We start from the raw sequence: 19,060 nt of genomic DNA, 5'->3' as shown, positions 1-19,060 counted from the left end.
TGCAAGTACAGGGCAGTGAGCCCTGATCCTCCACCAGCAGTTAAAGCAACAGGGGCTGGGGCCAGGCAAGTCCCCACCCTGCAGCACACGGCCCTGAGCCTGGGCAGGAGCCTGGAGCACTGAGAGGCACAAAGGAGAGCCACAAGAACGCCACACAAGCCAAGTTGCAATTACTAAAATACCAGTTTGCATTTATTCTCCCAATTATGCAGTTGGTTTAGTGCTGCCAAGCCCGCGGCCGAGGCAGACTCGGAGGCGGCGGTGCCGGCAGAGCTGGGCACAGTCCCAGGAGGAGAGCTGAGCTGCTGGCAGCAGCTGGGCCCAGCTCTGCGCAGACAGGGCTGAAACTGCCCGGGCAGGTCTCTAACACGGCTGTGTGCTGCCTGCACGCCCAGCAGAGCAGCACAGCACACCACGGGCCTGGCACACCCCACACGTGAGCTGTGACCGGCACCTCCTGCTTCTGTGGCACCTGCCAGAGCTGGGGAAAGAGGGAACACCCCAGCAATGCCCGTGGGAAGGGCAAAACCAGGGAGCTCAGTACAGAACAGGGCGACACGGGGAGCAACACGAGCGCCGGCCCGCGGAGAGCAGCAGGTGCTGAAGGCACTGGCCCCTCGTGGCCCCGGAGTGTCACAGGGACCCCTGTGAGCGTGGGTGGCACTCTGGTGCCAAGGGTGCGGGGCAGGTGGTGGCACCACGAGGTGCGGCTGGGGCTGGGTGCCAGCAGTGCCCCGGCAGGGCAGGCAGTGCTGCTGCCAGCAGGGCTGCTCACAGCAGCGGGCAGCCTCGGCGCTTCTTGTTCTTGCGCACCTGCAGCCCAGCTCGGGTGGCCATCTCAAACACCTCCCGCACCCCCTCCTTTGTCTTGGCCGAGCACTCGAGGTAGCCAAAGGCGTTGATCCTGTTGGCCATGTCCCTTCCCTCCTCTGGCTTTACCGGCTCCTAGGAAGCAGTAAGAACAGGGTTTGGAAACACTGCCAGAACACAACAGCGACTGCCCTTGGGGCGTGCAGCCCTTCCAGCCACGATCTGGTGTGGGCAGAAGTGGTTTGCTGGCTGGGGGACCCGGGGCTGTCCCCACCTGCTTCATCTTGGCCAGCTCCCGCCGCGTGTGCTCGTCGTTGCGCAGGTCCTTCTTGTTCCCCACCAGGATGATGGGCACGTTGGGGCAGAAGTGCTTCACCTCCGGCGTCCACTTCTCAGGGATGTTCTCTACAACAGGCAGACGTGGAATCCTATGAGCGGAGGGGCTGCTGCCCCACAGCTTCCTGACAGAAACCAGCCCCAAGCTTTTCCCATTGGAGAAGGAAGAGCTCGCCCCACAGAACCCCCTCTCCCACCACCTCTGCCCAGTCTGCAGGCTGCCAGCATTTCCCTGCAGTGCACATAAGGCCGGGGGATGAAGGAAGGCTCTGGCATCCTCGAGGGGCAGCTTGGGCGCTTCCCAGGCCCCAGGGGGTTCAGTAGCAGCACCAAATCCTGTGGGACCCCCCGTCCGTACCGAGGCTATCGGGGCTGTCGATGGAGAAGCACATGAGGATGACGTCTGTGTCCGGGTACGAGAGGGGCCGCAGCCTGTCATAGTCCTCCTGTCCTGCCGTGTCCCACAGGGCCAGCTCAACCTGCAGGGGACAAGGACATGGCTCAGGGGCTCTGCAGGTCACGAGTCACAGATTTATCTTCCTCAGGTAGAGCTGTGCTCTTCCTCAAGCTGGGCCAGGCTCAGGGCGACCCAGAAATGCCGGAGCCATGGGCTCCTCTGTGCGCTGCAGGTGCATCCGAGCACACAGAGCAACCCCAGCAGCAGCACTGGGCAGTGGCACTGCCAGCAGGGTACACGGAGCCAGGGGACAGGAATGGCCACGGCCCTTACCTGCTTGCCATCCACCTCTATGTCAGCAATGTAGTTCTCAAACACCGTGGGCACGTAGACCTCGGGGAACTGGTCTTTGCTGAACACGATCAGCAGACACGTCTTCCCGCAGGCACCATCTCCCACGATCACCAGCTTCTTCCTGATGGCTGCCATCGCTGTGGGGACACGAGCAGGTGAGCAGGACAGAGCAGCACGGGCACTTCGTGCTCCTGGCCCCCAAACTCCTGTGCACAACAGCCTGGGAGATACAGGCACAAGCACCTGGGCACATCCCACTGTGAGTGACAGTGACTGACAGGACAGAGGGTCCCAGCGCTCTGCCAGACACCCCTCCAGCTCCACACACTCCACTCATGGGCACCACCAGAACTGGCCTGAGTGGAACCATCCACACCCAGCACTGCTGCTGTGGCTGACAGAGCCACCCCTGCTGTGGTCAGTGCTGGTGGCTGCACACAGGGACTTGTGGGAGGTGACGAACCACTCTGCCTTCCCCAGACATCCAACCCTCCCTGCGTTTGCTGTGCCACCACCCAGGCAACCAGGGTTTTAGACAATCTCAGAGTTCCATGCACATGCTGGGTTTATTTTAAATTATAAATTCTTCAGGGCAGAAACTGTGCTTCGGGTTTCACCCCAGCATGCTCACCAGACCCTAAATAACCTTATCAGCAGCTGGAACACACCAAGCCAAGCTCCTGGAGGTCTGGGCAAGCAGGACCTGTGTGCCTGGCACCCAGCACAGGCTGGCCCTGTCCCAGCCTGTCTGAAAAAGGAGCTTTTGCCATGGAACCAAGAGAGCCGAACTGGCACTGGCAGGAGGAGAGGCTGCCAGTCACCACTCAGCAAACAGAGCTGAAACCCCACACAAAGCAGGCAGCTTTGTGCCCCACGGGAAAAGGATGCAGTTCTGCAAGGAAAACTATGCCTTTGCATCCCTCACTTTCAAAAGGGGTTTACAGCTGAGCCTGAGAACCAGCCAGGACAATGCCACAAAATGCCTGGCACAGCATCTGAACAAGGCATGAGAAAATCAGCCATAGTGGGATCACACCCCTCCCAACCTTGTGACCAAAACCTCTTTTCCATCCCCAGATTCCCAGTCCAAAGAGCCTGTCCTACTCCTCACATGCCTTCAGCACATCACCAGCTCCCTGTCCCTGCAGAGATCCTGGGAATGACACAGGCTGACATGTCAGGGTTTAACCCCTGAAAATTCACACTGCCCTGGGGAAATTACAGGTGACCAAGAACCCTCTCCTGAAGGCAGGGATGTTCCGTGCTTTCCCCCTCAGCCCTGTCCCTCTCCAAACCCTCTGCCCAGGCAGCAGGGTGGGAAGGAGCCACTCATGCTGGGAGCCCGTGGGAAGGACACACACACAGCAATGCTGAGGCATTGAGCTGCAAGCCCTGGGAGTGGATCGGGCTGGATCACGCCAGCATCACCTTGGGAGGGCCAGAACATCACAAGCCTTCAAGCAGGGCTCTCACACTGAGCCTTACCAAAGGCCAGGAATCTGTCCCTGGCCCAGGGACCCCACCCTCACCCCGTGCCAACAGAAGAGGGAGGAAAAGGGTAAAGCAGGACTCTAGCTGCATCACAATTAGCTGCAAGGAAAGGATTAGGAAATGAGCCTGAAGGGCTGCCTGGCATTCCAAAGGCAGGCTGCAGACCTGCTTGTCTCATCCGTGTGCCTGGCAGGTCACCCCTGTCACACAAACCCGGGGAACCACCCCAGTTTCACAGCTCACACTGCCCAATGGTTCGGGCAAAAGAGAGACAGTTTTCACCCATCCCAGACCAGACCCTGCTGTAGCCATGGATCTTTGTAGGTTCCAAGCATTTTGGCTCACAAGCTGAGGCAGGAATGGGTCATGGCTGCTGAGTGCTCTGGAGCTGCTAATAAAAATAGAAAGCTGGCACTTGTAAGGTGAGAAGAGTGAGAATCAAGGGCTGCATCTGGGAGATGGGACATTCCTCAGCTGGGGTCTTTGGTGTCAGGCACACATCCCAGTGGAGCAGCATGTCTACAGGAAGGTGAGCACATTTGTGCAACACTGAAGTCAGAGAAAAAAATTAAAAGGTGCTCCAAAGGGTCCCTTTTAGGAACCAGGGGCACTTTTAGGGAGTCAAGTGCTGAGAATAGGGGGGGAACAGCTCCTGTCCCTATTCCTCATGCCCTGCTGCTCCAGCCTGCCCAGCTGGGCCAGGCAAACCCACAGTCCCACGGAATCATAAAGGCCCAAAGATGTGCAAGTCCAACCCTTGTTGCAAACCATCCTTCTTGTCTGACCAAAGGCTCGTCCTCTCTCCAGTAGCATGTCCACAGCACAGAAAACAGAGAGCTCAGGGAGAAAAAAGCCTGTTTACTTGGACACAAAGCTTCTTTGCCCACAGCAAAACATGATATACTGCTTTGTGACTCCCTATCTCCCAGAGGAAAGGCAGTTTGGGCCGTGCCAGTATCTAACCCACAGCACAGGCAGCTGGCAGCATCTGCAGCATGAGGAGCAGGAGATGCCCAAGGACACAAACAGGCAGATGGACAGCAGGATGTGTCCGTGCCCAGTCTGCAGGCACTGGGCTGGAACCAAAGCCAGCCAGAGGGGCCCTGCTCCTGTCCCAGGGCTGCCCTGGGGTGGCCCTGCTCCTGCCCCAGGGCTGCCCTGAGAGGGGCCCTGCTCCTGCCCCAGGGCTGCCCTGAGAGGGGCCCTGCTCCTGCCCCAGGCTGAGCACTGTCCCCCGCCCAGGGCTCCTTCCCACGGCTCCAGCCCTGACCCGGCGCGGTGCCCAGGGGTGACTCAGAGGGCAGAGGCTGTCCCCACCCAAAATCTCAGCACAATTCATTCCATTACTCAGGAGAGCCATCCAGAAATAGCCCATTACTAATGCAGAGCTGATGTGCAGAGGCGAGCAGGGCAAGGAGGCTGAAGGGCTGTGAGCCTGAGGGGTCGGCTGGGTGCCCCAGTCCTGCCCTGGAGCCAGCAGCTGGCACAGCACCAGTACCAGATGCCAGCAGCTCTCTGTTCCAGGAGAGATGATCTTCTTTGCCAGGGGATGCTCCTGTTGGTCAGCAGGATGAGGCTAGACCCTGGGGTGAGGACTCTGTTTGCACTGTTGCCAGATTATGAGCAGATAAAAAGAGTGGAAAACATGAAGACAACTTCATGAAGACAAACAGGACAATCCCAAGTACAAATGCAGAAGAATTAAGTGGGATCAGCCCTGAGAGGAAGGACTTGGGAGTGCTGGTGGATGAGAAGCTCAACCTGACGCAGCAAGGCCCCCGTGTGCAGGGCTGGTCCCCCAGCGTGGGCAGCAAGGCAGGGGGGAGCCAAGCCCCCCAAAACACAGCCAGCACTGCCCAACCACGCTGGCAACCCACACTGGCAGCTCCTGGGTGTGAGCAGCACCCGCAGGGCCCCGCTGGAGATGCCTCCTGCTCATCCATGGAGAAAACAAAAGGGAGCAGCAGCTGTGTGCCAGCATTTCCCACTGCCAAGCCCACAGGGCTCCCGCGCCCATCCCTGCACCTGCTGCGCAGCCAGGCTGGGCCCCCACGGGGACAGCAGTGGGTTTAATCTGTGCCACCACTGCCAGCACCAGCCCAATCCTGAGCAGGCATCTCCTTCAGCTCACCAAAAAGCTGCAACACGACCCCAGATAGCTCTGCTCTGCTTTCCAAGCCACTGCTCTAAAGGCATCACCATAAAATCAGCCAGGCTGCAGGGCAGCCCTTGTGTTGCTGGTCTCTCCCAGCTTTGTGCCTCAAAATGTGCAGTTCCTGCTGAGCAGGATATAGGGGATGCCCCTGGCAGCAGGATGTGTCCATCACCAAGTGTCTGCTAAGGGGACCCAGGAATAGCAGAGAAAGATGTGAATGCTTTGAAGGGCTCCTACCAGGGACAGAAATCTTTCAATGAACCTCCTGGGCCAGACTCGACTTCCTAGAGGTAACAGAGGGGTTTTGTTCTAAAGCAGAAATTGCCAAGCAGTGCTGAGGGCCCCGCCCTGGCCAGACCGGTCACACCAGGGATCACAGCCCTGGCCAGAGGCACAGCTCTGAATTCTGGGCAGGGCTGGGGGGAGAGAGCCGTGCTGGGAGCAGCCCCTTGGCAGGGACACCCCACAGGATACCCCCAGGGCTGCGGGGCAGCTCCACTGCAGAAATGCTTTTAGCAGCTTGGACTCACTGGTACAATGATAAAACAAGTAAACTTCCCAATTAAAGCCCCACAGGAATGCCCACCGTGGGGAATTTCATTTGCTGAGACACCTAAGCCATGGCCAAGGTAGTACAGGACAAGCGTCCCAGCCACTGCTGCAAGCACCAGAGGGACTCTTACTACAGAATCATGCAATCATTAAGGTTGAAAGGCAGAAAAAATTTCCAAAAGGGGCTGGAAGCAAACAGAGATGCTAAGGAGAAGTGCAATGGGCAGGGCAGAGCGTGGGCTACTGGATATAGACCTGCTGTAGATATAGACCTGCTATATCCAAACAAGTGATTGTCAAAACAGGAGCTCAGCCCAGCGCTCAAGTTTAGACCTCACCCGTTTTTTTGGACATATTCTTTGGGCACAGCCAGGCAGGCTGGGCTTAACACACACTCCAGTGGCAAAGGGCAACTGCCCAGACCCAGACCCGGAGCAGAGTGACCAGGCTGGCTCGCTTTCATTGCTAAATCCCACAAAAAACATCCACAAGCAAAACAGAGAAAGGAACTTGGAATAGCAGAATTTGAAAGCCTAAACAAAGTTCAAACCACAAGTGTTTGAACACTGAGAAAAAAGCTGCCTGCCCTTACCTCCTTTTCCAAAGGACATCATGCCATGTTCTTATTTTACCTCCTGCAGCAGTGACAGCCTTCCCAGCCTCACGGTAGCCGAGTGTCTTGCTGAAAGCTCCAAATGACACGGCACAATCTCAGCAGATGCCTGTGCTTGGGCAACGCCTGCCTGCCCCAGCGCCGATCAGGATTTGCTAACACAACTCCTTCTTTTCATGTCAGCGCACCTCTCCCGTGCAAACGGCAAGGTGGGAGCTGAGCCTGGGTAAACGCTCCTGAGAACCTGTTGGAAGACAGGGACTTGGCTTATTTTCCACTTATACATTTACCCAGAGAAGCTGTAGCTGTCAGGAATCTGGATGCAAGGAAAAATGCACAAAATCCTATGCAGTCTCTACCTGAGCTGAGGAGGAGCAGGAGCTGGACATAAACTGAAACTGTTTGGACACCAAAAGCACTTGGCAAAATAGAGACAAAATGCAACTGGTCCCCATGACACAGAGCCAGGCAATCGTCCAGCTCCAGTCTCCAGCTTCCCCTGGAGCCCTTTCCCAGGGATGTCAGCCTGGGGGGCTCAGCCAGGCCCCTGCTGCCACTTCCCCAGGAGGATGCAGCCCAGGCATCACACAGGGATCCACTCCCACTCTCCTGGGCTGGGTTTGGGTCCCAGCCCCTCATGCAGATGCAGCCCAGGGATCCTGTTCTGTTCTCCCGGGGCTGTGAGAGGCTGGGCTGGGTTTAGGGAGGCTGGCGGCCACTGAGAGGCTTGGCTGCCAGACTGCTAGCACTGGAAAAGGCCACGCAGTCATGCTTTTGGAATGCTCCCCTGCTCCTAAGACATTACACAATTATTTCCCCTCCCCACAAACCCCCCTAATATAAATGTTTAAGAATGAGCTCAGCAGTAAGGAAAGGGAACTTTTTTCCCTCTTTCTGAAGAAAACACAGAATGGCCACTGCATGGGCAAGGCTGTACATGGGGACACTGCTGGAGTGGGGTTGTGGGGACGGATGTGGGATGGGGCAGCAGCCCCCAGGCTCTCACCCCAGGTCAGACACTGCCTGGGAGACAGCTGCAAGTTGGGACCCGCAGCCCAAGGCCACCCTCAAGGAATGACAACGCGCCCTGACTGAGGCACAGCTGACCCATCCCTCGCCACACCCAGGGACCCCCGCCCCACCCTGGGCACACCCACCCCACCCTGTCCCGCCGCACCCCAGCCAGCGCCCTGCCGGGCCCACCTCTGAGCCCACACCTCACCAGAATCGGTAACCCCGCATCCCACCGGTAACCCCAGATCTCAATCCCTCCAAACCCCACGAGTACACCCTGATCCCAGCTCCCCCAAGCCCGCCGGTCCGCACAAAGCCCTGTTTCTGCAGACTCCGCCAGTAACTCAGACCCCATCACAAGCGGTAACCCAGACCTCCGTTCCGCCAGAGCCCCGCTCCGGCCCCACTCCTTACCGGCACCCCCACGGCACCAGCGTCCCCCTCCCCGCTCGGCTCCCCCAGACCCGCACCTCTCTCCGCCGCTGCCCCGTCCCGCTCCGGCCCCGGCTCCGTCCCCGCGCGGCTCCGGGCACCGCCCCGGCCGGGGCCGCCCGCCGAGGGCGGAGCGGGGCCGTGCCGAGCCGAGCGGGGCCGTGCCGTCCCTTGATGGGCTGTGCCGAGCCGCGATGGGCCGTGCCGTGATGGGCTGTGCCGAGCCGAGCGGGGCCGTGCCGTGATGGGCCGTGCCGTGATGGGCTGTGCCGAGCCGTGCGGTGCTGAGCCGACCCGAGCCGAGCCCTTTCCAGCACTGCCCCTGCCCGGCTCCGGGACCCGGAGCCCGCCGGTGTTCCCCCCGCCCCGAGCGCGTTTTACCGGTTCGGGTTCCCCAGGCCGAGCGGGGAGGGGGCGGCCCCAGCTGCCGGAGGGGCTGAGCTGCTGCCCTCGACCCCCCGTGCCAGGTGAGGCCGGCAGCAGAGCCCGCTGCCCACCGCGACAGACACAGGTGGCGAGGGACACGCCTTGTGCCCAGGGTCCCCTCCCGGGGCACCGGCAGAGCGGGGCTGTGCCCGCACGAGGGTGACCCCGGTGTGCCCCGGCTCCCCGTGCCCACCGCGGGACCCCAGGCGGCTGCTGCCCCCGACATCCAGCTGCAGGGCACGGCTCCCGTCCCTCCGCCAGGGAAAGGCAGCCCCAGGAGCCTGGCCCGGACCCAGGCTCATAAACCGCTGCTATTTTAAGGACTTGCAGACTATTTTTCTTTATTTATCAAGCCCCAGGCCAGGAGTTGGTTCCAAAGGAAATGTTTCCTTAGTAAAAAAGGGAACCACAGAGGAAGCTTTAAATGCAGCAGCCACTGCCTCCCAGTCTTATCCAACAGCCGGGCAGTGACCTGGAAAAGCAGAGCCAGTTCTCAGCCACCAGCATGCAAAGGAATGTGCCGGGGGAGCAGGGCTGGGCAAGCAGTGTGAAGGGAGCATCAGGAGCATCAGGGGTGCCCGTCAGAGGGACGTGGGGATGTTTCCAGCAGGCAGCCCGCCCTCGGGGCAGAGGCAGCTGCTGCTCGAACTCCCGGGGAGGGACAGTGACATTCCTCAGCCTGCCCCACTGCCTCCCCCGCAGCCAGGACAGCCATCGGCCTTTTCTCCCTCCCATTCCGCGTGTGGTGCTCCTGTTCCCGCAGGACTGGCCATCCTGCTGCCTCCCAGCAGACCCAGGGCTCCGGGTCCCCTGGGCCCCGCGCTGACACTGGCAGAGCACCAGTGCCTCCCGCTGCCCGCTGGATGGACGCTGCACGGGCTCTGAGCAGCGCCAGGGGCAGATGGACAGCGCACACATGGCTCTGCCTGTTTGCCTGCCTACATACATTAATCAGAGCTAATTGGCTTTTCGGTAAGTCGTCTTTGCGGGAGCTCTGCAAAGAAAGACTTTGAAGTAGGACTGCGAGTGGCAAAATCTTTATTTAAACACACAGTGCTACACAAGGACAGGCTCCCGGCCCCAGCACCACTCCCTGCAGCATGGGTGCCAACAGGCCCATATCTCGTGTGTAACTTTCACTTTCCGTTGTGTGCACCCAGTTTATTTACATCTCGCTGGTTACAGGACACAAACAACATTCACTAGAGGTGACACTTGACAAGAGCTGGCTGCACCCAGTGACAGGATGGCGCCACGGAGCCTTTCCCAAGCAAGGGACCATGGCCCAGCTCTCCCCATCCCCACAGGGCCAGGATGGAACAATCCCTCACAGTTCAGGACTCTGCAGAGGTCTGGGAAATGGATGCTCCAGGTTAGAGATGTGTGTGATGCAAAAATCCGGTGCAGACATCAACTGCTCAGCTCCCCTCTGCACCAGTTCTGAGACCATTAAGGAAGACATGGGAGCTGTCTTTCCCTGCCCTGGTCACACCAAGCTGCTTTTACTGTGGGTTCCCAGCCCGGGGCTAAGCAGATCCAGTGCAGTTAAGCTGTTAAGCTCACCTGAATAGGGCTGCTCTGTGTGAGGCTGCTAACTCAGAACCACTCCAAAATATACACATACATTCATAGGCTCCCCACACCACGAAAGGATTCAGACATTTTCCAGCTCAGCTCTGCAGGTAATAAATAATTGGCTCCAGAAGCACCGCAGTGACCCAAGCCAAGAGAGGATGGGGTAGAACCTGTGGCACAGCCAGTGCTGGTGCAATCCCTGCTCAGGGCTCTGAGTGCACAGCAGAGCTTGGTCCCTGCTCCAGTCTCCCTGTCTGGATACTGAGGCAAAGTCCATGACAGAGTGAAGGTGTGAGGGGCTGAAAATTGGGAATACAAGGCTGGGATGGCCATTGTGGGGCCACAACTGGACTTGTGCCAGGCTTAGCACTGCCCAGCTGCCTTTACTCCCAGTCACATCCCACCTGAGCCCCAGCTCCCACCTGCAGCAGCAGCTTCAGTGTCACTGGCCAGAGCATCCCAGGGCAGGAGACAGGGGGTGACTGCAGCAGGTATGAGTGCCCCAGCAGGCCGATGGCTCTCACACAGGGCTGCAGCCAGCGCAGCCATGGCAAGAGGGAAAGGACATGCTGAGGAGCCAAGGAGCCTTCAGGCATTTCACAGCATTGAGAAAGTAGCAGCATAAAAACACCCCTCAACCCCAGTGTTCACACTCTATCCAAGGCCTCTCCACCTGGGACTGGGATGCAAGCACATGGAGGGGGATGCTCTGGACAGGAGCACAGACTGAGGCTCCGGGTTTCTTGCTCTTCTTGCGGCTGGCTCAAAAACAAGTGCTCAGGGGAGGTGTGGCCCTGAGGCAGCCTCAGTGTCCCACTGCACCGTGTCTCCATGCAGGCAAGGTGAGCTGCCCCAGGCTCACTCAGCATCACGTGTAGTTGCCGGGGCCACCCAGGGGGATCACAAAAACAGAGATGTCATCACCAGAGCCCAGCTTGTCATTGGCCAGGCGCCAGCCACGCTCCTTCAGCACCCCCCGTGAGCGCACCACCAGCTCCTGGGCCACCATGGTGTACCTGGAGGCACAGCAGAGCACGGCTCAGCACTGACCCCTGACGCAGCATCCTGGCAAGGAGGGACAAGCCAGAGCTGCAGGAAGGGGTGCCATGGAGAGATGCAGGCTCAGATATGCACATCCAGGGGAGCAATGCACTCCGTGGAGCCCAGAGGGATGCGTGGCCGCAGCACTGCTCCGAGGAGCCAGGCCAAGGGGAGGTGGTGGAGTGCACGGCGTGCCCGGCCCCCTGCCCACCTGCAGCTCACCTGCACGGGTCGTTGGGCTCATAGCTGGTCAGCACCTCCATCACCACAGCAGCCACCTCCTCGTCGTTGGTGACATCCCAGAGCCCGTCGGTGCCCAGCACCAGGACATCGTCAGGGCAGTGCTCGTACTGCGTGAGGTCATAAACCCTGACCTGGCAGGGACAGGGCAAGGCACGAGGGTGAGAGGCAGAGGGGCAGAGGGGGCTCCTGCTGCCCTGGGCCAGATCTCGTGGATCTGGGCCTGCCACGGGGCTCTGGCCATTGAAGGGGCCCCTGGGTGGGAAGCTGCTGACAGCCAGGCTTACCTCTGGGAAGCAGGACAGGAAAGGCTTGATGTGGATGTTGGAGCTGAACACCTTGAGGTCGTGGTCTCCCAGGCCTCTCGTGACCCCAATCGTGGCCATCATCCGAGCCTGCAGAAGGGTGGAATCAAAAGAGAACTTTAGGCAGCTTTATTTCCAGTTACATTCCCAGCGGAGAATTGATGATGACAGCACTACCAAAAATGGGCTGAAATCCCCCAAAACAGTGAGAGCAGGCAGCAAACAACCCCTGCCAAGCTTCTGCCACAGTACTTTACCTTTTTGCCTTCCCCAAAGATAAGTGGAAACTTCAGGTCATCCTCTTCTATCTTTTTGTAAGCCCTGGTTAAAATAAGCCAGAGATGAGGTGTCAGCAGGTGAAGCTTCCAGCACCTCCTCTGACCACCTGGCACCTGGGTGCCCAGTGTAGCAGAACCCCCTGCCCATGGGATGCCAGAGATGAGCAGCCACCACAGCAGGACCCCAGTGCCACTTGGGGGTTACCAGCCATTCATGTTCTGGTCCCTGTAGAGCATCTTCTTCCCCAGCTCCTTGGGCTGGATCCTGCGGGGGAACTCCAGGTGGGTGAACTCCTTCCCCAGCAGCTCGGGCCTCAGCAGTGCCTGCAGGAAGGAGTGTTGGCTCAGCCACAGGGCTGGGAGAGCAGGAGCTGCAGATCCAGCCCAGAGCGGATCAGGAGCTGCGGATCCAGCCCTGCCCAGAGCGGATCTGTGGATCCAGCCCTGCCCAGAGCGGATCTGTGGATCCAGCCCTGCCCAGATCAGGAGCTGTGGATCCAGCCCTGCCCAGATCAGATCTGTGGATCCAGCCCTGCCCAGATCAGGAGCTGTGGATCCAGCCCTGCCCAGATCAGGAGCTGTGGATCCAGCCCTGCCCAGATCAGATCTGTGGATCCAGCCCTGCCCAGATCAGGAGCTGTGGATCCAGCCCTGCCCAGATCAGGAGCTGTGGATCCAGCCCTGCCCAGATCAGATCTGTGGATCCAGCCCTGCCCAGATCAGGATCTGTGGATCCAGCCCTGCCCAGATCAGATCTGGGGATCCAGCCCTGCCCAGAGCAGATCTGTGGATCCAGCCCTGCTCAGATCAGATCTGTGGATCCAGCCCTGCCCAGATCAGATCTGGGGATCCAGCCCTGCCCAGATCAGGATCTGTGGATCCAGCCCTGCCCAGAGCAGATCTGTGGATCCAGCCCTGCCCAGAGCAGATCTGTGGATCCAGCCCTGCACAGAGCGGATCTGCAGATCCAGCCCTGCCCAGATCAGGATCTGCAGATCCAGCCCTGCCCAGATCAGGATCTGTGGATCCAGCCCTGCCCAGATCAGGAGCTGTGGATCCAGCCCTGCCCAGAGCAGATCTGTGGATCCAGCCCTGCACAGAGCGGATCTGCGGATCCAGCCCTGCCCAGATCAGGAGCTGTGGATCCAGCCCTGCACAGAGCAGGATCCACCATCCTCTGGGACTTTGGCTACAACATCCCATGGTGGGATAACCTCAGCTGCTCTGGAGCCACTTGAATGGGTGCTGGTAAAGCAGCTTCAAACCACCCACCTGTGCTAAGCCAGAGGGGAAACTGGAGCTGAGGACAGCCATGCCAGCACTCAGCAAGAGGGTGAAGCTTTTGCACAGAGTTTGGGGAAAGAATGGCCTCCAAAGGGGATCAAACAATCAAGCCCCAGCAAATTCCAGGAGAAGCTGGAATTTGCCCAGAAGGAGTCATAGCTGCAAAGCTCCCAGGATCCCAGGGTCAGTGCAGGGCATGGCACTCACCCCAGGAAAAGAATGATGGGTCTTTTCTGAAACAGAGTCCCAGCTGTGACCATGACAAGGGACAAGCAGCAGCACAGAGCCCTGCCCAGGGCAGCCCCAAGCCCTCATGGAGCAGGGAGTGCTGGAAAATGCTGAAGGGGAAAGAAAAGCAGGACGAGAAGAGGAGATCCCTTGGGAAGATGGGATGGCAGGGGGTGGGGGCAGAGGCATGGAGACCCCCAGCCCGCTCTGGGGGAGCCCTGACTGCAGCCTCAGCATCACGTGGCAGAGCAGCCTGTGCCTGTCCCCAGGCTGTGCCCTGCCCCTCCAGCCAGCTGGGGAGGATTCTGATCACAGCAGTTCCCTCCTCTCGGTCATTCAAAAATAGATTCCAGAAAAAACGCCTCAGTGTTTTTCCAAGTACATTGCAAGCCAGGAAATTTCATCCAGCAAGACCTTCTCCAACACAAACTGCTCCTCCCCTGTGCTGCCCTCAGAGAGGTCTTTATAACCTTAAAGAGTCTCCCTGGGTGGCACCAAGGGGTTCATCCAGGAGAGGGACGGGGAGCTTTCAGGGCCAAGGACAGAAACCTTGGCACACATCAGCTGTGACTCTCCAGGGAGCAGCCAGGGAAGAAAGTAGGACTGGGCAGGAGCACTGCAGCTCCTCTGACACAGCAAACCAGGGCTCTGCCAGCCACAAGATGCCCCCATGCCAGCTCCCTGCATCCCAGGGCCTCTTCCCGTCCCAGGAAGCAGCCTGGGATGGACAAGTGCCAGCAGCAGGTCCCCGCCATGGGGCTGCCCTCGGGTGCAGACCCCACCATGGCAGCAGTCCAGCAGGCAGCACAGGGGACTGCGCAGAGGCCAGGAGGTGTTTCAGCAGGAATGAGGTTAGAAGAAAGGTCCTTCTTACTAAAAACTGCAGCCTCTGCCTCTCTGTCTCTGGAGTAAACTCCCTGGACATTGGAATGATTTCCCCATTACGGATGATAATGGCCCTGCAATGAAACATGGGAGGATGAGATTAGACAGAAGGAGACTTGGCTGAGGAGCTGAGCCTGGCTCTCCAGGGCTGATTCCCAGGATGGTGCAACCCCTTCCCCTCTGCTGCCGCCCTTTCCCAGCCTGAGGTGGGGGCTGCTTCCTGGGTTCACTGCTGTCCCTGGGCAGGGCATGGCATCTCTGCCTCCTGTGCACGGAGGAAGGGGAAATGGGAGAGAAACATGGGGCAGAGGGGAATGAAGCAGACCAAATCCAAGGACAGAATATGGTTAGAAAAGGAGCAGCACGAAGGCTGCCTTCAGAGGGGAGCTGCACACAGCAGGGGCAGAAATTGCCTGCAGCAGGAGAGGTACACGTGCCCATCCCACACCAGCACTGCCACTTGCTGCTGAGTCTGCTCTTACAGCTTGATGTCTCAACAAAACATAAATGTCTGATTATGAGGTGTTTCTGGATGTCATGGTAGGCCCAAGGATCCCCAACACTGATCTGGTGGCTGTGAGTCTCCTGCAATGCTGCAGGGCCGGGCTGGGCTCAGCTCTGGCCGTGTCTGACGCCTGGGAAGGCAGCACAGGCTGTTCCCCAGAGGCACAGCCACAGCCTCAGCACCCTGTGCATGCTGACATCCTGCATGGCTGGTGCCTGGCTGCTGCTGCCACGGAGCGGGACCTGCACCCAGAACGAGGGCTCTCCTCCTCCTCTGTCCCAGAGCTGGAAGCACATCCAGCCTCAGAAAATTGACCAGAGCCTGTATTTGCTGGGCTGGCATTGCTGAGGACAAGGTAACCTGCAGTAAATACCCAGAGCAACTGTAGCTGCCCCATTCTTGGAAACGTTCAAGGCCAGGTCAGACAGGGCTTGGGACAAGCTGCTCTAGGGGGAGGTGTCTGAAATGGCAGCGGATGCAACAAGATGAGCTTTAAGGTCCTTTCCTACCCAAACCATTCTCTGATCCAATGATAAATACAGGACAGGTCAAACCAGTTTCACCTGCAGTGTCACCTTTAGTGTCAGGTGGACCTTTTGCCATTGCTTGGGGCTGTGGGCACACTCAGGGGCAGTTAGAGTAGCCCTCCCTGGAAATACACACAGCAATTAAAGTGCTTGGGCTCCAAGCTCCCACTGCACACAGATTTGTGTCCTGCTCCTGAAATAGGTCATTGGTATGAAGTGTACTCTAAAATGACTTCTTGCACATTTTTGAAAGATTTGCTGAGTGCAATTTTCACTCTCCAAGCTGCAGCCCAGGCCAGTGCCAGCAGCAGGGGCCAGGGTGCCCAGAGCCATCTGGGTAGCAGAGAAGATGTTGTTAGGAAAGAAGGGAGCACATCCCAGATTTTGGGAGGCAATTCTACAACCCTGTCTGTGTACCTGGCAAGCACAGAGATCACAGCAGAGCACATTGTCCCCGGGGCATGGAGCGGGCAGGGGATGACCCTGCCCAGTTGTGCCACCTCCACCCTCCCCTGGACAGGGATGGAGCTGGGTGTTCCTCACCAGCATCCCTCCGGCACCACCCCGCCCTCCTGGGCAGAGCTGGGGGCTGCCCTGCGGGGCTGTACCTGCTGTCACCAGCGTTGGCCACGTAGAACTTGCCCATGAGGTAGATGGCAGCCAGGGCACAGCAGCCCCCAGGCAGGTGCTGGGACGCCCGCTCCCGCTCGATCTGCTCGTCCTGGGGAGACAGACAGGGTAGGGGCAGCCCCAGAGAGCACCTGATACCACAGTTCCAGCCAGGGCACCTTTCGCCACAGTGCCACGGAGTGGCTGCAGGGCTTGTGGGGCTTGTGGGGCAGCCAGGGATGTGGCTTCACTGGGGCAGGGAACAGCAAGACAGGAGGGGAGCAGCTGGGCCTCCTGGGACAAAGTGCAGGGGAGCCTTCTGCACCACAGAGCCCAAAGCCTCTGCATTCTGAAAGCTCAAAATGCAGAGCAGCACAGAGCCCTCTCTGAGACCACCATGCTTGGAGCCCTCCCTGCAGTCCCCAGAGCTGCCTTTTACCAGTGGGGTCAAGCTGATGCAGACAAGACAGCAAAGAGGGGCTCTCAGGGGGTGCTCTGGATGATCCCACAGGCAGAGGATCCTCACCATGTGCTTGAAGGCATTCTCAATGGCACCGATCACCAGGCTCTCATGGGACACTGCTTTCTCCAGGTGAAACCGTGGCACAGCATCGTTGGGGACCTCCCCACGGTCCTCTACATTGGACATCTGGTTTGGGTCTGCAGAACCAGTCTGTGTGTCATGTGGGAGGCAGATGGGAGGTGGGGAGGGGTCCTGCAGGATCTCCACGAGCTCCCGGAGCTGCTCACAGATGTGCAGGTGGAGCCTCTCGGATGCCATGACAGCAGCACCGCTGCCTGCATGGCCATCAAACAATGCCCAGTAGTGGAAATAAAAACCTTTCCTGCCCTGCAGGGAGAGGAGGGAAAGCTAAATGAGCCTGCAAGGAAGCAGATGGCACGGGGAACTGAGAGCAGCTGGCCACCAGCTGAGGACAGTGACACGAGTCTCACGGGTCTCAGGGCAGGCAGGAGCAGTGTGGGCAGCTGACCAAGGGCGCCTGGACACAGCTGAGCCCTGGCTGGAGCCCAGCCCTGCATCAGATGCCTTGTGCCTCGGAGGCAGCACGGTGCCAGCACAGCAGCCACCTCTGCAGCCCACCAGGGCACGGGGGCCACGGCTCTGCCTGGGCCAGCCCTGGTGAAGCCCCACGGGGATGGAGCATGGGAGGAGAAGGGCCACGAACCAAGGGAACCCCCAGTGTGCACACATGGCCACGTGCCCCATCTCATGCCCTGCTGCTGGGCACCTTTCCTGTCGTGGCCCTGCTTGTGAAGCACCAGGGTCTCACCCCATCCAGCTCCCTGCTGCCTTCCCTGGCCGACAGGCAGCCCCTCGGCCTGGGCCTCTGCTCCACAAACACCACCTCACAGCAGGCCTGGTCCTCATTGTGCTGGCTCTTCCCTGCGTTTATCACCCTGCCAGGAGGAAAAAAGGTGTAAAGACCCTTTCTTTCACATCCTGCTCCAGCAAATGCCATCCCCCAGCACATCTTACCCCCAACCCTCCACTCATGTCCCCGTGCCCCCAGAGATGCAGGGATGCCCTGCACAGGTGCTCCTGTCCTGTCCCAGGTGTCTCAGACCAGTTGTGTGGGCTGACCTGGGGCCAGGAGCAGCACTGAGTCCCACCCACAGCTGGGTCCAGAGGGGAGCAGTTGCCCACACACCTACCAGGGGAGGTGACCAGAAACAAACTGGGTTTGCTGAAGGTCCCTGGACTGCCCCAGGCAGAATAGCTGCCTCAAAGCCCGTACCAGCCTCAGATATACACCCCTGGGACACACAGAGAGAATCACAGCCTCGCCCATGTCCCATCACCTCTTAGGGGGAGCAGGGGGCTCAGGGAAGGACGGGAGAAGGTGATGGTGATGAAACCAGCAGAACTTTTGCAAAAAGATTCACAGTGACTTTTCCCAGCCTGAGTTGACACAGCAGATTTCAGGTCTAGATTGCAGAACCTGCTCACAGGAAGATGTAAACACAGCAGGGTGATTTTTCTTCAGGAGACTTCCCAAGTGGTTTGCAGAAAGAACTCTTGGGACACCAAAAAAGAGACTTTTTCACTCTGGGTGCTCCTACCCCACTATCTCCAAGGGAAAATCAATATCCCATAAAGCTCTCTAGGATTTCAGGAAGATCAGCTTGAGGATGGAATTGCGGGAGTGGGCTGACAGCAATAAGCAGCAAAAGCCTTCAAAGTCTGACCTTCCCCCTTAGTTAGGGCTAAAACTCGCAGTTTTCAGTGAGTGAAAGAAGTGACAGACAGGTGAAAGAAGAAGACAGTCAGGTCCTTGAAGGGGAAGTCTCAAGGAGTCTCACTCCCAAGAAATCCCCAGCTCCCTGCTCCCCACGAGTCCTGCCAGAGGCGCCGCAGCTTCCTCGCCCTCAGTACCCGTCGGTGACAGCGGGTGTTGTGCAGAAAGAGCAGAAAACAAAACGGGCAGAAGAACCTAAACCCCTCGGGGACCGGTGAGAGCGCAGCTCCGGGCGGACGCGCTCCCATCACGGGCACCCCCAGCGCCCGCTCCTCGCTGCTGCCGCTGCCGCTGCTGCTGCTGAAGAGGGAGAGCCGCAGCTCACCGCCCGCCGCGACCCACTTTCGCGCCCGAGCTTCCGTGCCGAGCGGGGCCATCCCTCCCGCCCTCCCGGGCCGCGCACGCCGCTCCCGGCCCCGCTCACTCTGCGTATCCCGTGCTCCAGGGCAGCCGCCGGCGCCCGTCGCGGGGGCTCTGCACCGCCCGCCCCGTGTGGTCGTCGGCGCGGCGCAGCTCCTCGGGAGTCAGCTGCAGGAAGGCCGGCCGGCAGAACGCGGCTGGCGGCGGCGATCCGCGCCCGGCCCCGGCCCCGCCGCCCCGGCCTTCTGCGGGGGGCTGCGCGCCCGGCCCCGCGCCCAGCCCCGCCGCCAGCTGCGCCACGGCAGCGCGCACCCGCAGCAGCATCCCGCGCCGGGCCGAGCGGAGCCGAGCCCCGAGCCGGGCGGAGCGGAGCCGAGCGGAGCCG

General features: G+C 59.4%; 2 protein-coding genes across 2 annotated transcripts; both read right to left on the bottom strand.

Annotated features, from left to right (window-relative positions):
* Window positions 1–164: 164 nt before the first annotated feature.
* Window positions 165–8,323, bottom strand: RHOC (ras homolog family member C). The gene is made up of 6 exons (XM_059488019.1): window positions 8,193–8,323; window positions 6,688–6,952; window positions 1,877–2,034; window positions 1,505–1,625; window positions 1,085–1,215; window positions 165–945 (listed from the first exon to the last, which is right to left on the bottom strand). Exons 2-6 carry the CDS (start codon window positions 6,707–6,709, stop codon window positions 772–774), a joined length of 606 nt encoding a protein of 201 aa, XP_059344002.1. The 5' UTR covers window positions 6,710–6,952; window positions 8,193–8,323; the 3' UTR covers window positions 165–771.
* A 1,312-nt stretch (window positions 8,324–9,635) lies between these two features.
* PPM1J (protein phosphatase, Mg2+/Mn2+ dependent 1J) lies at window positions 9,636–18,999 on the bottom strand. The gene is made up of 10 exons (XM_059487916.1): window positions 18,740–18,999; window positions 17,350–17,476; window positions 16,584–16,907; window positions 16,057–16,169; window positions 14,406–14,490; window positions 12,225–12,343; window positions 11,999–12,062; window positions 11,724–11,831; window positions 11,419–11,570; window positions 9,636–11,171 (listed from the first exon to the last, which is right to left on the bottom strand). The coding sequence occupies exons 1-10, from the start codon at window positions 18,997–18,999 to the stop codon at window positions 11,024–11,026; spliced, it is 1,500 nt and encodes a 499-aa protein (XP_059343899.1). The 3' UTR covers window positions 9,636–11,023.
* Between the last annotated feature and the right edge of the window lie 61 nt (window positions 19,000–19,060).

This window comes from Ammospiza nelsoni, chromosome 23 (assembly GCF_027579445.1).
Source record: "Ammospiza nelsoni isolate bAmmNel1 chromosome 23, bAmmNel1.pri, whole genome shotgun sequence".
In the NCBI taxonomy this organism is placed as follows: domain Eukaryota; kingdom Metazoa; phylum Chordata; class Aves; order Passeriformes; family Passerellidae; genus Ammospiza; species Ammospiza nelsoni.
This window is presented reverse-complemented; position numbering and strand designations above follow the sequence as displayed.